The sequence below is a fragment of the Haliaeetus leucocephalus genome, unplaced genomic scaffold (genome assembly GCF_000737465.1).
Source record: "Haliaeetus leucocephalus isolate CR32 unplaced genomic scaffold, Haliaeetus_leucocephalus-4.0 Scaffold339, whole genome shotgun sequence".
Lineage (NCBI taxonomy): Eukaryota > Metazoa > Chordata > Aves > Accipitriformes > Accipitridae > Haliaeetus > Haliaeetus leucocephalus.
Window position 1 is genome coordinate 4,341,524 of NW_010972775.1, and position 19,624 is coordinate 4,361,147.

General features: G+C 40.0%; 1 protein-coding gene across 1 annotated transcript; it reads left to right on the forward strand.

The window, feature by feature from the left end:
* The first annotated feature begins 1,775 nt into the window (after nt 1-1,775).
* CA12 (carbonic anhydrase XII) lies at nt 1,776-18,703 on the forward strand. Its single transcript, XM_010572261.1, has 7 exons — nt 1,776-2,005; nt 5,193-5,213; nt 12,403-12,582; nt 15,110-15,252; nt 16,157-16,252; nt 17,975-18,038; nt 18,501-18,703. Exons 1-7 carry the CDS (start codon nt 1,915-1,917, stop codon nt 18,701-18,703), a joined length of 798 nt encoding a protein of 265 aa, XP_010570563.1. The 5' UTR covers nt 1,776-1,914.
* The last annotated feature ends 921 nt before the right edge of the window (nt 18,704-19,624 follow it).

The following is a 19,624-nucleotide window of genomic DNA, read 5'->3' on the forward strand; positions in this document are numbered from 1 at the left end:
TCTTTTTTTTTCTTTTTCTTTTCCTGTGGCTTGGGTTTTGCAAGCAAAGAGCTTTCTATTCAGCTAGCCTTGAAAGCACAAGCGCTGCCTGGAATTCCTCCCAAGGATGTGAAGCCAAACTATAGCAGAAACTGGGGAAGGAGAGGTGTAGATTGTGGAAATGCAAAAAAGAGTTGAGGGAAATTCTAAGAATCAGAGCATACTTCAACACGGTGAACTTTTCAAGAACACTGGCAGAAAAAAGGAAGGAAGGAGATATGAAAACACAGTTTGGCAGATAACTCAGTCCACACCCTCCTACATAACAGGGCCTTTTTGTAGAGGAAGTAATTTTCAACTGTTACTGATACCAGCCTTAGCAGCTTGTCAGACAGGTTGCCAGTTACCTGAAGGCTGATGACAAAACAATTTCTTCTGCAGAAACATACAAAATTATATTTCCAAACTTGCAGCAGGTTAGGGAAGGTCCTGCATGCAGTAACAACTGTGTGCTGATAGCCCACATGCTTCAACACACTCAGCATGCCCATCTGTACAAACATGGTAGACAGCATGACTCTCTTCTGGACTTAAAAATACATGTTAAAAACATTTTCACTAAAGCTCATGCCCTCTCCCTCTAGATTACATCTGGCTGAACCAAAACAAGCAGAATTACAATCTAGGTTTACAAAATACTAAGTAGTATGAGACAGGAACTGTACTTAACAACAGCTGCTTTCTAAGAGGCTACAAGACATTAATTAGCTGCTACTGCTCTCTGCAGCCTTCCTCTGCCTAGCTTGGGAGGACACAGCTACAGAAGAACAGCAGCAATAGGCCAGAATCATGCTCTACAGTAGGTTGCTACCTGGGATCTAGACAGAAGTGAGCCATGATCCAGTCAACCTTCTTTTCCCTTTATCAGCCTCACAAATGATGGTTGGAAAAAATAAACAAGTCTAATAACATTGAGCAATTAAATAGCAGTTGATAAATAAAGATGCTGAAAATAAAGTCTGACCAGTCAAAATGAATACATGCTACAAAGCTGTTACTGAGATGTAGTAAGCAGTTAATAACAATTATAAATAATAATGTACTCAACTAAAACCAATAGCCTCTCCAATCCCACCTTCCGCTCCTCAGCGATCCATAGTGGACTGAGTTTAAGAGGATATTCCTCAATCACCTTCAGAAGAGGACATTAACTTACACCATGTGCTCCTCTTTACCCCTGTCCATACATGTCCTGAACATAACATTAGACTCTGGGGCTGTTTATTCATGAATTTTCACTCCTTCCCACTTCATGTGTTCTCCTGGTTGCAAGAGCTTTCAGCTTAAAAAAATCCCTTCCTGACAAGTTGGATAGTTTTCATGGCAAGTGTCCATGGTCCCTCTGAGTTATTAACAGTCCCACACACAGCCTCACTTCTCTTCCCCTCCCCCCAGTCCTCACAGTGGCCCATTATGCTAAATCACACTGATCCAAAAACGGGAGCTGAAGGAGACACTCTGAAATAGGCTAGAAAAACTCTACTGTGGTATGGCCCATAAAAGGACAGCTTTTTTAAGCATTTGTGTCTCTGCTAAATAATTTCTGAGGTTCCACATTTAAATTCCCTCTCCAAGAGCTGGAGTCTGCCCTATGAGGAGCTCACTAAAACTGAGGTAATGAAGGGTATGATCAGTTTTCTGAGGGTGCTGTGACCTAGAGGCAGGTCTGATTACATCATTTGTTTTGGGTTGAGCCTCAGGAGCTTTATAAAAAGCAGTCTTAAAAGGAAGGAGAGAGACAAGGGGAGAGAAGGGCAATAACTCATTAGCAGAAGCTCTGTGTGCATTCTGCTATTTGCTACATATCTACAAGGGAGTTTCTTCAGAGTGCAAGGAACCTGTGAACTGTCGGAATATTATAAGTCTTTCCTTGAGATGTCAGCCAAGAGCTTCAGTATAGTCACAGTCACTACTGTGCTTATTTTCTTCCTAAAGATACAACTCTCAATGCAAGCGCCGTTGAATGGTAAAGTCTTTCAGCTTTCTATTTTATTGTCACTTGTAACTTGGGGCAGCTAATATATGCAGAAAACTGGCATCTTTTAGTCATTACTATTTCAATAGCATGCTCAAAGCTGTATATTGTTGCAATCTGCAGTTCTTTGGAGTTAGTATCCTTATTTCAATTTCTCAGAATAGGCATTCTGATACATATAGGAAAAAGAAATTTGTGCTCTGATTTAATATGCGTTACAGACTTCGTGCATGGTCAGTATGCCTTGCTTTGTGATCTTTTTGTTTCTCATAGAATGAAGCAGAGACTGGCCCTTCTCAGAGTTAGTGGAAGCATCACACCTTTCCCTCTGCCCTGTTTATTTTTAAACCAGAGGAAAAGAATGCAATCCCTGTGAAGCAGCCCATATACTAGACCTCATTCTCTTATATTTAACAGGACCAGTTTCAGGAGGTCAGCCCTCACTCTCTTTTTAGGAGTTAGTGTTCATCTATTCAAGCTGATTATAATCAATTTTCATCCATTCTAGCTAATTATAATCCACCTAGTGTTATTACAGGATATGAGGGATAATCATTGTAAAGTGTTGTGTAAGAGGACTTACTCAGCACATGTATTCATGGGATGAAAATCCTGAAGGCTCAAGCGTAATCCAGAGCTGTCAGTTTCATAAACAGCTCTGCCAAGACAAGCATTTTACCAGGTTTTTCACAAGAGCTACATAAGGGGCGGAATTCAAACTTTTAAGGTCACCTTCTTATTTTGGGCACATATCATCTGAAAAATGGCTATATTCTGTAGCAGAATCTCCCACTTGAACGGCAGAGTTTCCTAGAGCTTTGTGCTTTCCAGGTGCTTTCTCTGACAACACAGAAGCTTTGGAAGTGAAAGGATGTGTCGAAAACATATGTCTTACAGTATGTCCTGAAGGGAATGCTGGAGAATTTCTATCTTAGAATTAGATGCTCAAGTACCAAGAAATGGCAAGAGCTACAGCATCTGCCTGTCTCTGACGTCTACCCAAGTCAGAGACACAACTAACGTAGATTGTCGTAACTAAAACCATTCCCACTTTCCCAGCTCCCAACTGACATTGGAAACATATTTGTACCCTGGATATTGACCAGTGAAACACAGATACACTGGCTCTAGGACCCTCCTCTGCCATGGGTGGACGTGTATCTGTATTACACAGAAGCACTCACCCCAACATGAACAAAGAGGCAGGAGAGTGCTCACAGGTACGGAGCTGTTGCTAGTTCCCTTCTAGATGTGAATCAGACACTCTCTTGATTCTCCTCCAATTTTGGGAGACTGTGTGACAGTCTGCCTCATCCTTATTTCATTATCAAGCAGAATAAGGCTAATAACCTTGCTGATAGTCTGAGGATGGCAGCAAATCACTTTTGCAGCTCTACATGTTCATTCAGACAAAATCAAGAAGATTCTGCCATCTAGTAATCTATTCATCTCCTGATCTAAGTTAGATGAAATAAGTGTTAAATGGGCCTCAGCCCTACCTACACTAGTTGCTGTTATTGTGCTCATCAGTAAAGTCATAATGGTAGTGAATTGCAGATCATCAAAATGCTCACAGGCTAAGGAACATTTCACCTGGCAAAAGACTTTAAGCTTTCATTTATTTTTGTTTTGATTGGCACAAACACCCAAAATATTGAAAATCTTCGAAATTGACCATTTTAAGGTTGTTCTAGATTATAAAAATCATAGTTTTGACACTTTGTACACATTTTAATGGGCAGTAGGAGCATGAGCAGAAAGTAGCTATTGTAGTTAACCCAGTATTTCTTCAAACCCTACTCAGTTGAGGATGTGGCAATTTCTGAAACCTGTTGACAATCAGTTGCTATCTTCATGCAAGTTTTCCCTACAGAAGGTGCTGACCAGAGGACACAAGCACCCCCAAAAAAACTCAGTAAGAGATAATCCCCTGCAGAGAGAAGGGGAGTTGAGAATGAAGTTTCTCATCTTGAAATCTAAGACAGTACACAAATTCTTCTATGCAAGGAACCTGGGGACTTCAGCCAGGATGATTATACAGACCTCGTTTTGAAAATTCCAGTGTAAAAGAACAAGGCATACTGGTCCTAATGAACTGGAAGCAGAGAGCTTAGTGTTCCCAGCATATATCAATACAAAAGAGCTAAGTGCAGCTGTTTTGCACATCCTTACAAATTAATCCCAAACATTTCACACAGTATTCTTTGGAGAAGAGCTGTATCTGTGACCACGCTTCAGAGTACAAGAAATGCAGCCAAGAATCATGTACTGAGCAGACATATGTATGTAAGAATAAATATTTGCATGCATGCATGCATGCACACTGAGTGTTTGCAAGACTTGTAACTCAGGACTGTTTTCTAAGCAGAAATAAAATTAAATTTGCGGAGAGTAAAGATTTGCATTAGCCTGATAACCAGAACTGTTCAGGTCTGTCAGGACAAGCACCTGGAATTACACAACAAGCTGAATGACTGTAAGTAGGTTTCAGGACCGAAAAAAAAAAAAATTAAAAAGAGTATTTAATAAGTCAAGACATTTCCAAAGACATGCAGAGACACTGTCTCAAATTCAGTTCCTTAAGCAATGGATGAATATTGATCATTTTAACACTCACTCAACCCCTCCAGGATACCCTGAGTTATATGGGTTTGTGTATCATACTCCCTTTTTTCAAAGTCCATCTATTCCTATCTGTTTTCAGTTGGCAAATCCCAGACCCACTGTACAGAAATGACTGTCCATCATTTCTCAGTGTAGCAATGGCAATCCACTGATGTTTTTCAAATTCCTCAACTAGGCACAAGGTGGTTCATTATAGCTACACTCCATTTATATTCCTTAGTTTCCTAACCAGAAAAAAATCTGCGATGTACCTACGTAGAGAGTCTGTGGCTATTAAAAAAAACCCAACAAACCAAAACCTGACAAAAGTTTCGCTCCAGGATTTAAGTGACCACAAGAAAGCCACCTCTATGGGCAGGATCACAGGGATAATTATAATTTGGGTGAGAAGGGTTCATAATCTTTGAAAGAGTCTATGTTTTGTTCAACATCTGGGAAAGACAGATAAAAGTATTGCAAAATTCAGTACATGGGTTTAAGTGGCAATTTGTTTCTTTACAGATCAAGATCAATTTCAGATATTCACAGTAATATTTCTTTTGTCTTTAAACAGGGTCAAAATGGTCTTATATTGGTAAGTACTAACTAACTTGTACATACTAAGTTGTGGCTTTGTTCTGTATTTTAAGAACAACATGCCAAACGTATTCTGGTGAGAACCTACTAGGTTCACTATCTTTACCCAGGTTTGGATCTGGCCTGTTGTCTTGAAATCTGCTATGCATCCATCACGTTTCATACCTGGGTTTCTGGGTTCTAAATTGCCTTGCAGAATGACAGGAACTTCAGCAGACTAAGATTGGCCCTACAACTGCAGATGTTCCCCAAAGCCCTGTTTCCCCACCAGTCACAGACCAGCAGCACATTTCAGCCTAGTTCTGCGAAGAGCATATCTCTCCCCACCCACATGGGTCTTCAGTTTTAAGTAGAGTCAGAGTTCAGCAAGTCACCTGTATTGTGTTACTGGAGACTTAGCTCCCTGAAAATCCCAGCACTGACAAGGTAGAATAAATCATATTCAGGAGAGCAGTGTTATTTTGTATACTAATCCTCTAAGTCAGCTACTAACCCAGAAGGATCTGATGGCTGCTCAGGAAGAATAATTATCTAGAGATTTTCTTTTAATTGATCAAATCCTCTGGCCAGTTATTTCCTCATTCAGAGTAGTGTTTTATATGCCACGTGCCCACAGAGAAGTAGGCAGTACTGAGAATCTCAGCAAAAAATGCTTCGTCTTAAGCCTTTGGTGCTGTTCCAAGACAACACAAAGAACCTCTGAGATTGAACTCGCTGCTAGTAACTACTCCCTTTGGCTGTGCTCCAGTTTACCTGACTTGCTTCACATAAGCAAAAGGAAAACTGTCAGCTGCATGTTTATAGGTATTAATGTAACTGCCAGTATGCACACATATACTTCACATCCTCATTAGGGGAAAAAAGCTTCGCACAGTTTGAATAACAAAAGCCTGCGTTTTCCACCTTGACAGCAGCCATCAGATGAACCTAACCCTGCTGGGTAGTAAGGAAAGCAAGACTTCTTTTACTACCATCAAAGTAGAAGTTTTACCCTCCTTCCCAGTGTGATGCTTGTTTAAATTAGTTACTTCTCCCTTTCTGGGAATTTGGGTACCAGTGTTTATTTCAGAGTATGTTAATCTTAATGCCCAACTTCATCAGTTCCTATTAAGTACTTCCATATTACAGCCTGATTTCTAGCATGTACAGGAGGATAGAGGGAAGGTTCACAAAACAGATTCTTATTTTTTTCCTTCAGCTACTGATTTTCAAATATATCTAGAAAAACATAAAAAACCAACTTCAAAAAAATTAAAGTGGCAACTGAACTTGTACAGAATAGCTCTTTTCATATACCTGGAAAAAAGCAGAGGTAGAACATTGGTCTGCACAGAGAAAAACAGCGATTAGAGAGACTGCAGTCAGCCAGAAAAGAGCCTCTCCGTACTCTCCTGCTGATCCTGGTTCCTTACAGCAGCCTACACCTTCCACCATTTACCTTTAACCCTGCAACACTTTGCAATGCCTCCCACTAAAATTAAGTCAACAGGACAGGAAAGGAAGTCAAGCCATTGTCATCCCAGCGCAGACTGATGTCAAGATGAGGGTCAAGGTACAAGATTAAGGGTGGAGGAGAAATCCGGGTGCTGGTTGTCAATCAAAGTTCTCTTTGTTAAGTACAACGATATGTAAAACTGAATGTTGATACAGCTCAGGGCATGGTGGCAAAGCAAGATGACACTGCATGTGATCAGGCCTTATCTCTTCAGTGCAAGCTTTCCAAAGGAATGAGCATTTGGCTTAGCTATAATGGAAACTACTGCTTGTCATGGTTTAACCCCAGCCAGCAACTAAGCACCATGCAGCTGCTCACTCACTTACCTCCCACCCAGTGGGATGGGGGAGAAAATGGGGAAAAGAAAGTAAAACTTGTGGGTTGAGATAAGAACAGTTTAAAAGGACAGAGAAGAAGAAACTAATAATGATAACACTAATAAAATGACAACAGTAATAATAAAAGGATTGGAATATACAATGAAATTGCTCACCACCTGCTGACCAATGCCCAGTTAATCCCCGAGCGGCGATCCCCCCACCCCCACTGCTCCTAGTTTATATACTAGATGGGACGTCACACGGTATGGAATACCCCGTTGGCCAGTTTGGGTCAGCTGCCCTGGCTGTGTCCTGTGCCAACTTCTTGTGCCCCTCCAGCCTTCTTGCTGGCTGGGCATGAGCAGTTGAAAAATCCTTGACTTGAGACTAAACATTACTTAGCAACAACTGAAAACATCAGTGTTATCAACATTCTTCTCATACCAAACTCAAAAACATAGCACTATACCAGCTACTAGGAAGACAATTAACTCTATCTCGGCTGAAACCAGGACACTGCTTCAGATACAATAAAGGCTAAACCTCTCCTCTATTTGCCTCTTCCTTAGCCAAACTGTAGCAATGCTATTTGTTCTTCCTGATTTCACTACTGTTGTATATAGCCCAAGAAAAAGTGCCTGGAAGAAACAGCACAGGCCAGTGAGCTGGGGCATGAGCCCTCAGCCACTTCTGACACAGGCTTGCTTTGTGTCCTCTGATGGGCTGCTTCACCTTCTGTAAAATGGACAAAGTAGATGAAGTGTATAATGAGAAAAGTGTTTTCAGTTAAATAACTAAAAGGATTGTTGCCCCATAGCTCAGGATAGCACATGCATGCAGCTTTTGGCAATGTTGCTGTGTGGCTGGAAAGTGCGGGCCTGAAATCCTCTGCCCCAGAAGTAAATTGGTAGAATTGGAGATCTGGGCTTCAATTCTTCAGATTCTGGCTTTCTGCTTCTGTAATGTAAGAGGGCTGGAATGAAATCAAAGAACCAGAATCACTCCTTGAGAGTGGACAAGCAGCTACAACGGAGGAAACTAGCTTTACAGCCAAGTTTAAATTAATAGAGCCAACAGAATTATTAATGTGCTTTAGCATGTGAGGGGACAACTTCACACTACAATGTAGACACAACTGTTGTAACAGACCTCAGGCTAATTGAACTTGCAAACTCCTTAGTTTTACTGTTGCCAAATACTCCAATGCAGTGAGGTGCTGAGAACTTGTGCTAAGACCCCTCCACTTCCCCTTAGGAAATGCCAGCTTTAGTGAACGCACTAGAACATGCCCAAAATTTCTCATACAGCACTTGAATGGAGTAGCAGGGACAGCTACAGCCCTTGGCAATTCCTCTATCTCACAAGCTTCCCTCTGGACACATATGTGAGAGATACACACATATTGGATATGTGTACACAGAATGGTATGACTGAGCTCCGCCTGTGCTCTGAGCGAAATGGAAACCATGGGGTCATGTTACTGTGGCAGGGAGCCTGGACTCTCAGCCTTCACTGCTAACTCAGCCCTGGGCTAACAGCAGCTATAAAGCTTCCAGCTGGCTGAAAACAGGGCAGAGTGCTCTGCCTGGCTGCAAAAATACCACAGACATTCCCCATGTTACTGACCCAATGCATTTTACTACATTAGTTTTCTTCAGATCAAGAGAACTTCGACACCCTGTGAAAAGCTCAAGCAACATGAATATTAAGGTCATAAGAGCAAAAGTCTGTTGGTAACAGCGGTGTCTTATAGGCCTGTTTTCTTCTTTTTTTAAGTCAGCCAATGTACACATGCTGGGAGCAGACACCATGGTTGTTCTTAAAGGAACATCTGTCCTGCATGACCCAGCAGCACTAGAGCTGCAAGGTTGGCTGAAGGCGTAGGCACAGAAAGCTAAAAGCTGCCAAAGGAGATGATACAATGGATGCATGCAGCCATGGTGCTGAGGGTATTTTGCTCAGCTCACTGTGCAGCTGGGCAGCAAGACTATCCAAAGAATTATTACTACTTTATTTACAGACATCTTTTATAAAATAGCCATGAGGGCACAGTCAGGTTTAGGGTTATTTATAGCGTGGTAGGGGAACATGGTCCTGGAAACTCATGTACAAGAAAGCAGCCCACAAGCTGGATTTGAGCAACCTGAGAGTGTTCATGGCTGCACTGGGTGCAGTGGTAGCAGGAGGGGCCCTACTTCCACCCATACCAACAGCTCCGTACCTTAATTTGCTTGCTCCAACAGCTGAATAGTAGTGTTGGGTGCGTAGGACAGGCCCATGGCACAATTACTGCTCTGCTGACACAGTCCTGATGGGAACCTCATAGCAGCAAACATCATCTGAAATGCCTGGGTTGTTCCCTTTGTCACAAACGTTGTCACAAAAGAAGGGTATTAACTACTAAGATATTTTTGCAATATTTCTTATGTTAATACTTTTTGGGACTTGTAGTACAGGGCAATCTTAATACATCCACATGCTAGTCTTTATTCAGTAGTGATCAGACAGAGCCTTTGTAAACATAATGTGATTTCCACTGAATTTATCTGAATGTGCTGGCACAGAAAAAGGAAAATCTGGTTCACAATCAATCATTCATTTTCAACAGAGCTAGCTGAGAAATGCCTTCCAGCTGTGTGGTTTATCTACCACGGAAATCTCAATTTCACATATGCAAACCCAAGCTGCAGTGAGCTCAGCTCTTTGAGACAGGAGTTTTGAGGCACTGAAATTAGGAAGACTACGTGACAAAAGGCAGAGTTTCTAGAAAAACTGGTTTTGTACCAAAAAAGACTTTTTGTTTGGCTTGCGTGGTTTTTTTTTTAATTGAGCAGGAATGAGAAGCAAAAACTGCTGTAGCTTAGAGGCCTGTGAGTGGAGTTGCAGATTTATGTCAAGGAAAGGGTAACTGCTAATAAAGATCAAGGTACATAAAGCCTGCAATAACTACAGCATTTTATAGAAAAGACAAAAGTTTCCCTTCTGAACTGCTGATGTTGGTGTGGAAGTTCCCATACCCTGTTGCCAGCTCTTAAGGGCATTCAATTCATCCAAACATAGTACTGAAAAAGTGAGTGGTACTTCATGACATGGTTTCCACTGGCTGGGACTAGACTTCTATTTTATGCACCAATTAAAAATTATTTATTTAATTATCAAGTCTCCAAACCTACAATATGTAATATATTGACATCTTCTGGCAAACTCACTATCTTATCAGCGCGTGGAAACCCCAAGCCTTTTAAAATTACTGAAGTCTTTTTACAATAAAGGTTTCTCAGCAATTTTTTCTGACACTGCTGTAGTCTTAGCTCCCCGGAAAGTGTTAAATTTCAGTGTCATTGACTTGCACATCAAGTTTCAACCTCAAGAAACTATCATTTCCTGGTATATCCTGATATATATTTTTCTGGGAAATGTTCTTGAATATGTATATCCCATAGTGTGGAATTTATGCTCCTCTGGATGGATTTGTTATTTGCCAAAAACTATGCAGATGACAGTATACAGTCTTCTATAATGTCAGCATAACATGTATTAGCTTTTAAAATTAATTTCAATTTCAATAACTTTAAGATAGTACCATGAAGATCTAAGAGGAGAGAAATTAATGTGATTGGCAGCAAACTGGAGTCAAAGATTTATGTTACAGCAACATCAAGGCCTATTTATACTGGAAAGCACTGACTGAGTCTGAGTATCCACACTGCAAACAATACCATGTGCTAACCTATGTCTTGAATAATCTTGAAGAGCTTTAACAAGGAAGTAAGGCTCTCTTTGAGCATCAGAACTGAACTTGTCAATTCTGTCACATGCACTATGTTTAAATCACATTCACCTCCACTGTCCATATCCTTGGAAACTGTCTTTCACGTTAAAAAGTGAGTCTCTAATAATATTCTCCTGATTGTTAATTTCCCTTCAGAAAAGATCTGAACTTGCTTTGCAACTGATGACCTGATCTAACATTAGATTCTGGCATTCACGATTCATGGAAGATGTTAACACACTGGAGAGACTTCAAAGAAGCCACAAGGAACATTATAGGTTTGGAAAAGCAGCCTTCTAACCAAAGACTCAAGGAACTCAATCTATTTAGTTTAAGAGAATTGAGAAACTATGTCCTCTATTTATAAATACTTTAATGAGGAACAGAAGTATGCTAACAGGAGGCTCTTCAATTTCTAAGCAAAGGATTAAAAGCAATCACTATCTAAACGAAGTCAAAGCTAGACAAACTCACAGTGAAAAGCAAGCTACCGAGGAGAGTAATTATCCATTGGGCACTAATGAAGTATCTTTTACCTGCAATGCTTAAAGGCAGAGTAGATTTTTTTTTCCTTCTGAAAGATACGGCCTCATTGAAGTAGAAATTAATCCAGGGAGGTCCAATGGCTTGTGTTATACAGATCAGGCTGGGTGATCCCAAAAGACCTTCCTGCCTTAGAAAGAATTATCATGAATCTTCAGAGTAAAGAAGAAACACAAGTTGCAAGTACCTCTTTTAGTATTTAAATCCAAATGGTCTCAGCTTACAGCTTGTAAACAGCTGCTAGCTATTAATCTGTAATTAAATCAAAGGCACAATTAAAAATCTCTTGATATTATCTATTCTTTGTAGATCCTACCTAGGGCAAAAGACTGTGATGAAGAAAAGTTTCACCAGAGTTTGAGCAAGTTATTGCAGGTCAAATTGTCATAACACCTTCCATTTTTGCAAGTTAGCTTTTCACTGTGCATTATGCAACATGACTAGATAGAGCCAGACAGTTTGTATGGTAAGGGAATTTTATAAGGGTCTGGCTTTCTATGTACTGAAAAGTATGGAAACTTTCTTCTGTCAACATGAAGTCACTTCTTTCAGCAATTCTCTTCAGAAGGCTGGAATAGCTGCATTACTGTGCATATGCCTGTTACTTCCATAGGGAAAAGTCATTCATGTCAGTAAATAATCCAAATACTGTCACAGATCCAAACTCTACTCGTCACACTTGTGCACTCTGAAGAGAGACAATACCATCATGAGAGGGTCAGAGGCACTGTGGCTGGCTGTGGTGCTGCTGCCTGCAGGCCTAACCTGGTGAGCTACCAGGCCTGCAGTTCCCCAAGAGTGTAACATCAACAGCAGTTGAGATTGTAAAAAAATAGAGGGGTGGTAGAGTGTCTCTATGTGAGATTTTTATTGGCATTTGGCCCTTTTCTATCTAATGGCACACTGGAAAGATGAAATTAAGTTTAAAAAAAAAAAGTCTTAAAAATTCAGAAAAGGCTCCTTTTCCAAATTTTGGGTGAAGGCTGAAACAGGGGAGTTTTTATATTAATTGCATAGTTAAGGCTTGACAAATGTGTCTCTTTGTTAATTTACACAGGTCCTGATGGAGAGAAGGCCTGGCCAAAGAAATACCCATTTTGTGGAGGAGTATTCCAGTCGCCAATAGATTTCCACAAAGATATTCTCCAGTATGATTCTAATCTCTTGCCTTTAGAATTCATAGGCTATAATGTGCCCTCCACTGACCAGTTTACATTGACCAATAATGGTCATTCAGGTAAGGAAGGTCAATGACAGCAAGGGATTGTGAAGGAAAGAGTTGCTGGAGCTCATCATTTTTTATTTCATGGGTGAACTACTTTGATTATCAAATGAAATTAAACTTTCATGATGAAGCCTTCACATCAGCATACCTACATCTAGAGAACAGGCTAGGGAAACTTGGGAATGTACTAAAGTACAAATGGATTCGCAGTAAGCCAAATTGACTATGGTTTTTAAATAAACTGTAGGCATGTCAGAATTAATTCCTGAGCTTTTCTTATTACTTTGGTTGGAGTGCTCCAAAACAGAAACAGACTTTGTGATTATGTTAAAAAAAGATGAACTGATAAAATATGGGTGCAATGGGTCTCTGACATTCCAGTCTAATCAAAGCTCAGCTGAATTATGGGGGCAAGGGGAGAGGGAAAAACAAAAATCTAGTAGCACCATTCTGTTCCTTTGACTTGAGATAGAAACCCTCTTTAGTGTAAGATAGTACAGATAGATAAAAAGACAGAAAAATAATTAGCAATAGCATTCAAACATGCCCTCCATCGTAGTACTAAACCAAAGGTCAGTACAGTAGGTAAACGCAGAGAAGATGCAGTCTCATAAAGGTCTACTATATTGACACAATATACAATACCAGCAATATAGTATCACCATTTTTTGTTCCTTCCTGAAACATTTGAAGACATAGAAATAAGAACAGTTATAAGGCCTTCCTTCTTTGTATCCTCCTCTGTTGCACAAGCATCAAAAGAACCTGTGTTATAAAATACTCTCTGCCTCTGGTCTTCTCTGGCATGCTTGGTTAAAAGATGCCTGACATGCAAACACCTCTTTTTTTTTCTCACTCTTTCAGTGGGGTAAACCTGCTCTGTAGAACATCATAAACCCACTCTTCAGGCATGGTTCCTGGTTTTCCTCTTGATCAATTTCTTCATCAAAACCAGGTTGCTTTAGACTAGGAGTGGCTGGAACACCCTTTCCTTGTGAACCTTCTTTTCCTAAGAGCCTTTCTTGGTCCTGAGTGAAAGATTGTACTCTCACAGTTGAATGTATTAGGCTGATGTAAGTGACAGGCAGAGAAGGAAACATTGTCATTGTGGACTTTAATGCTGCCAGAGAGCAGGTGGAGACAAAAGAACAACACCGAGAGCCTGTCCCTCACATAATAGTTGCACAGGTAAAAGCAAATTCCTCGTAGAGCCTACATCACTAACATTGTCAGATCTTGCCCCTAAAACAAGAAGTTCAACTACTTCCTAATGAAAGCCAAGACAAAAATAGATTCTCCCCCCTCAGTAAAAATGGGAATTCACTTACAAGGTCAGTGCCCTCCTAGAAAGCAGGGGACACGCGACCCACTCTAGAAACGTCACTCAGATACAAACCTTAATTGCTCTGAGTAATGAAAAATTAGCCTCTGTTAGAGTGATCATTACACCATCTGCTGCTGTCTTCTCTTATGGCTAGAGAGGAAATCAGTAGGATGCTTAATATTGTGGTATCAGTCATTCCTACATATAATTAATGGTACTTCAGCAGCCAGCTAATCCAGACACAATTACTTACTTCAGCTAGACTGAAAGCAGTAGAGCTCAAAAAAAGCTTTTTAGCACTAGCATAAAAACACATAGGCTTGCAGCTGTTCCTTCATTAAGGTTTTGAGCCTTGTTTCCCCTGCAAAACATGTCTGGAACACTCCAGAAACAAGTTGTATTCACACTGGAAAATAATAAAGATAAATTGCAAAGAAATTGATCTATTCTTTACATAAATTGTTGCTTTATGAAGTACCAAACTTCTCAAGTGAACAAGTCAGTTTCTGCTGAGTTGAGAATTACTACTGTAATTTCTACACAAAAAAAAATAGCCCAGCCTGTCTTCCACACTGGAGAGCAGAAGTGAGCAGAAGGGAGTGTAATGCATACAAAGGTCTCCCTCCAGAATGTCAAGAGAGGAAATGCTAGTTCTTAAGGCCTGTGATTATCTTGCTGCTTGACATCAATGATCTGGGTTTCAGGGGGAGCGGGGAGAGGGGGAAGCTTATTTGGTTTTGCCATATGCTCCTAAAAGATTAAGAGGCAGAGGAGTTCAATATAACAAGAGTTTAAAAATACCATGAGAAATATGAAGTTATTAAGCCATTTTCAACCACTATAAGGGGACTGACAGAAGGCACACAAGCCTAAGTTTTGCTTCAACACGTTCAGTAACTGACTCTTCAATAGGACTGAGATAATTTTGCATTCTTCAGGGAGAAGAAAGATTTCCATTAGCAACAATTCTCACATTCAATTCCTTCAGTTTAAGAAAATAGAAAAAGGGTATATTCTAAATTCTCCTGAATTACCTAGAAAGGGTTAAAGACAACTAAAGTGTTTATCTCCTACCACAGACTGAGATGGATTTAAGTTAAGAATCTGCTTTGCTCACGCTCCATACATAATATACTTAGACACAGTACTTTTATTTGCCCTGTGCTTGAAAGCCGTGGTATCATTTGCTCCCCTCTGGTTTTGGTCTGCTTACAGTGAAAATGTATCTGTCGCCTACTATGTGCATCAGAAACCTCCCTTTTGAATACACTGCATCTCAACTTCACCTACACTGGGGCAACAGAAACAAGTCAGAAGGCTCAGAGCACACAGTCAGTGGGAAGCATTTTGCAGCAGAGGTAAGAGAAGTTCAGATCAGGGAAAGAAACAAAGGATGCTGGGCAGGTCTCACTGTTTCAAAGCGAGATCTTTATCTTGGGTATATGACTGTAAAAGGCTGCAAGGTTCTAACCCAAGTTCTCATGGTCTGGGTATATACTAAAAAAATGCATTGTGCACTGCAAAAAGGATGGACTCTGATGTACTTTCATGAATACGCCACAAGTCAGGGAGTTAGAATTTAGGTTCTAAACTGAGGGCTGGCAATGGGTCACTTGAGTAATTTCAAGCAAATTGCTAGATATTTGACACCTTTGTTCTTCTCTGTAAACCAGGTATATCTTTTAGTTGCACAACATTGCTTCTCTGTCTACTTTTACTCACCTTCTACCCAGTGAAGAACTATTTGTTATCTTTTCTAATCCTAAATTATGGATTTGGGAATAGATTTTGAAAAGCAGTACCAATTGGATATTTACCCCAAAATGAATAAAAGAGAAATCAGTCAGAATAATTTGCTTGCATAACAGCACTTGAGGAATCCATTTCTTCTCTAGTTACATTTAACACCCATTTTTGCATTTTAAACATTGGAGAGCCCCAATAGTGCTAAGGCGTTACTTTTTCAGAAAAATTTACTAGTACCACAGTCAAGATGCCTTGAAACTGAAGTTATCCTCTTCCCCCCGTCATTGCAGGGCGTTGGGGGTGGGGAACGGAGCGTAACTCGGCTACAGCAGGAGTGGTAGTTTCAGGACCTTTTGCTTTTCTCTGAAAAGATCTTACCACTACACCCAGAAATCACTGAAGGATCCCATTGTATTGTCTTAGCCTGAGGTGGCTACACTGGTCCTCTTTAGCTGTGAAACAGAAATGTGAGCATGCCCCAGAGGTTACCATAACATAGTATCTCCTTCTTTGTAGCTGCATGTTGTACATTATAACTCTGAGAAATATCCAGATATAACAGCAGCAATGGACAAAGCGGATGGACTGGCAGTTTTGGCTGTTCTTCTTGAGGTAGGATGCAGGACCTTTTTTTTGTTTGTTTTGTTTAGAATATGCTTTCAATCATTAAGTCATCACAGACCTTTAACATATAAAACTACCTAGATTGTTTAACAGTGCTGTGGCTGAATTAAGGTTCTTCCTTTTCTCTTTCACAAAAAAGGGCAAGATTCCAGCAGCACATACATAAACAGAAACAAATTTTAAGAGAAGAGGAATTCTAAGTATTTCCTCATGGTTTTCAGTAAGTTAACTTCAGCTATGTTAAATTCATTTTTGCATTCATTTACAAACTAAGGATTGGCAGTTTATCAAACAATAGACAACAGTGAATTTCAAGCTCACTTACTCAAAACTACCCATTGTAGCATGAAGCAGTTTTAACACAGCAGAGAGGCATAGGCAGACACAACCCTGGCTTTGGTGACTACATGTAATTACAATTTGACCACAGTCTTCAGGTTGCAAACTTCCCAGATTCTTTGAATCACAGATTACAGTAAACAAGTAAATTCAGTGCCCTTTTTAAGATGACAGGACAGCTTTCCAGTTTTCCCCTCTAAAGCCCCACATACAAGCAATTAAAGATAATAATGATCTGAAAGAAAAATTTTTAGAAGCTTGTACATATATAATTCTCCTTTTTCTTGAGGATTAAAACTCCTCAGTAAGAAAGATAACTATAAAGATGATTTTTAAAAGTGAGGATTTCCTGCAGCATAAAAAAAACTGAAAACACCCAGGTTTTCGCATTTCCATCAAAAAAGTGAAAATGTTCTAGTTAGCAGAAAAAGCTCTAATTCTCATTAATATTATCCAAGTTCACTTCCTAGCAGCTCTAAGACTTTCACAATAATTTTGTGTTAAATTTCAGTTCATTTGGAAGTTGCAGCTGTGAAAAGTGTCAGAGTATTGTATATTATGCTAGGGAATAATACTGGGATTCTGGTTATTTCTAAGCAATGGTGTTTAAAAATCAAATAGGGGAACAATGGAGATTAGGTCTTTCAAAAACTTTCAGACAGCTGGTGGCTATTACAGTTGATCTAAGGACACCGGTTTACTATGTCTGGTTGTCAGAGGAGTTGCTAATCACCAACTCTAAAGTATTCATAAAAAAGGCATTGCTTATGAGACTGAAAAGCTACTGGTAGCAGTTGAAAATCATGGTCTTGTTTGATAGTTGAGTTATAGCCCTTGCCAGATAGTCGAGTTATAGCCCTTGCCAGTGTCCCTGTGGTACCCAATAGTGTCATTCTTTATCTTCCTGGACTGTGAAGAGGAGCAGACTAAGAAATGTTTGTGGGTGGAAAAATGCAGCTTTGACTAGAAACCAGTAGATGACCTGAGAACCCTGTCAGTTGAGACCTTATGCCTGCAATGTTCTCAAAAGAAATGGTTTCTCTTCATCTGCACAGCATGCTGAACAGGCAAGGGGAATAGGGTCCTTCAAGTGCTCACAAGAGGTCTACACTGCAGTTGTTAGATAGTATTATGACAAAGCAGCCCTAATAGCTCTGGAAGCGAGTAAGAGTGTTATTGAGGTTCTGAGGATAGTGTTAATGTTTTGAGTAAAAAGAGTATTTATGCCATTCTAGTATATGAATATCTGGACAGCAGAGACACTTGCCTTTTGGCAGAGGCCACCAAATACTGCTGTCCGCTGTGTGCAGAAGCAAAGACTCATTCAGACTGCGGTGATTTGCACAGCTGTTAAAAGTCTGCTCATTACAGATTGGACCCTTCAACCCATCCTACGAAAAGATCTTCAGGCACTTCCGGAACGTGAAATACAAAGGTGAGTGGCTATAAACCTGCATTGGATTGCGAATGGCTAAGAGTATCAGATGTCACCCTGAGAGGGATCGAACCAGCTGAAGAAACAGTCCAGAAATCCCAGACAAATCTGTCACAAACTGTGAAAGACTTATAAATGCAGTGCATTTCTGTGAAGAGTGTATGGCTAGCATGTACCATGTGTTTCTGACTGGGCCTTATTTCTTGCACATGGTGTATTTTGGTTAATATGGCCACAGTTTACGTTATAGAATTCTGATTTGGTATCTAAAAAAAGATTCCTACATAGGAAACCTAGAAAGCTGTATTCCTTATTAAATTGGGATCATCTCTGTTAAAATGTATTTTTCTTTTCCTAGTGATATGACCAAAAACATCCTACTTACTGAAAAGCAAATTCACTTCATTGATACACTACCTGTGTAGTAATGACACAGCATTTAACATGAATCACCTATTTTAGATCAGATGGTCCAAGTCCCTGGTTTCAATATTCAAGAACTGCTTCCTGACAGACTGGATGAGTATTATCGCTATGAAGGATCCCTGACAACTCCTCCTTGCTACCCTAGCGTTCTCTGGACAGTTTTCCGACACCCCGTTAAAATTTCACAAGAGCAGGCAAGTTTAAATGCAGCACATGTTTTCCTGATTGGTGTCTGCTAAAGAACAGTATATGCGTATTCTCATTTCCTGGATTTCTCTTACGTTCCTGTAAAACCGAAAGATGACCATTGCTAAAATCCCTTAAGTGGGAAGAAGGGCACAGAACTGACATAAATCAATATCCTGTTCTGCTTCTAGTTAGCATGTTTTCAGTTGACCAGAATCAATGAAGGACCAACAACTGTGTAGCAATTGGTATAGTATCAGCTTGAAAAATCACAGTCAAGTGAGATTATCTTCTGTTTTCACTATGTACTTACTTCCTGCTTTGAGTCTCTCCATGAGTCACTTCCAGAGCATTTTTGTTCAGGCTTCATGGCTGAACCCTATTCACTAAGTATTTTAGTGCTACTTTGATCCTGGACTGACTTAGGTATGACAGGTTGGGTAGATGTTGTTTCTAAAAAGCATGTGATGTGTTACTTGTCAATCTTGAATGCCCTGGCTTTTCTCCAGCTTATGTTTTTTGTGCTCACCTGATTAATTTTTTTTGTTCTTAGGTGGCCACTTACATAGACTATAAACTCCCAATCACTATGTTCTGATTCACCTAATTGTAAACACAGGGGAAAAAATGTTATTATCAAAATCTCTGATCAAATTACTGCATGCTCCTTGTTATGAAAGTCCATTCTTAACTTTGTCCACTCTGCCAGATCATGTCTTTACCAAAGTAGAGAGGTCTTTCATAAAGTAGTTTTTAGTACTGCTTAGGAGTTAGACTGTGCTACGGAGAACATGCTGCAAAGGGCCACCATGTTTCCTCCCATCCATTTTTCCTGGTGGATAATTACCAAGTAGGATTAATCTTATCAGGATGTAAACAAAATATAGGTATGAGTTTGGAGATGTCACACTGTTTACACATTATTCTGTATTTGGACTCACAGGTCACACAAGACTTCAATATTACTTAATGTA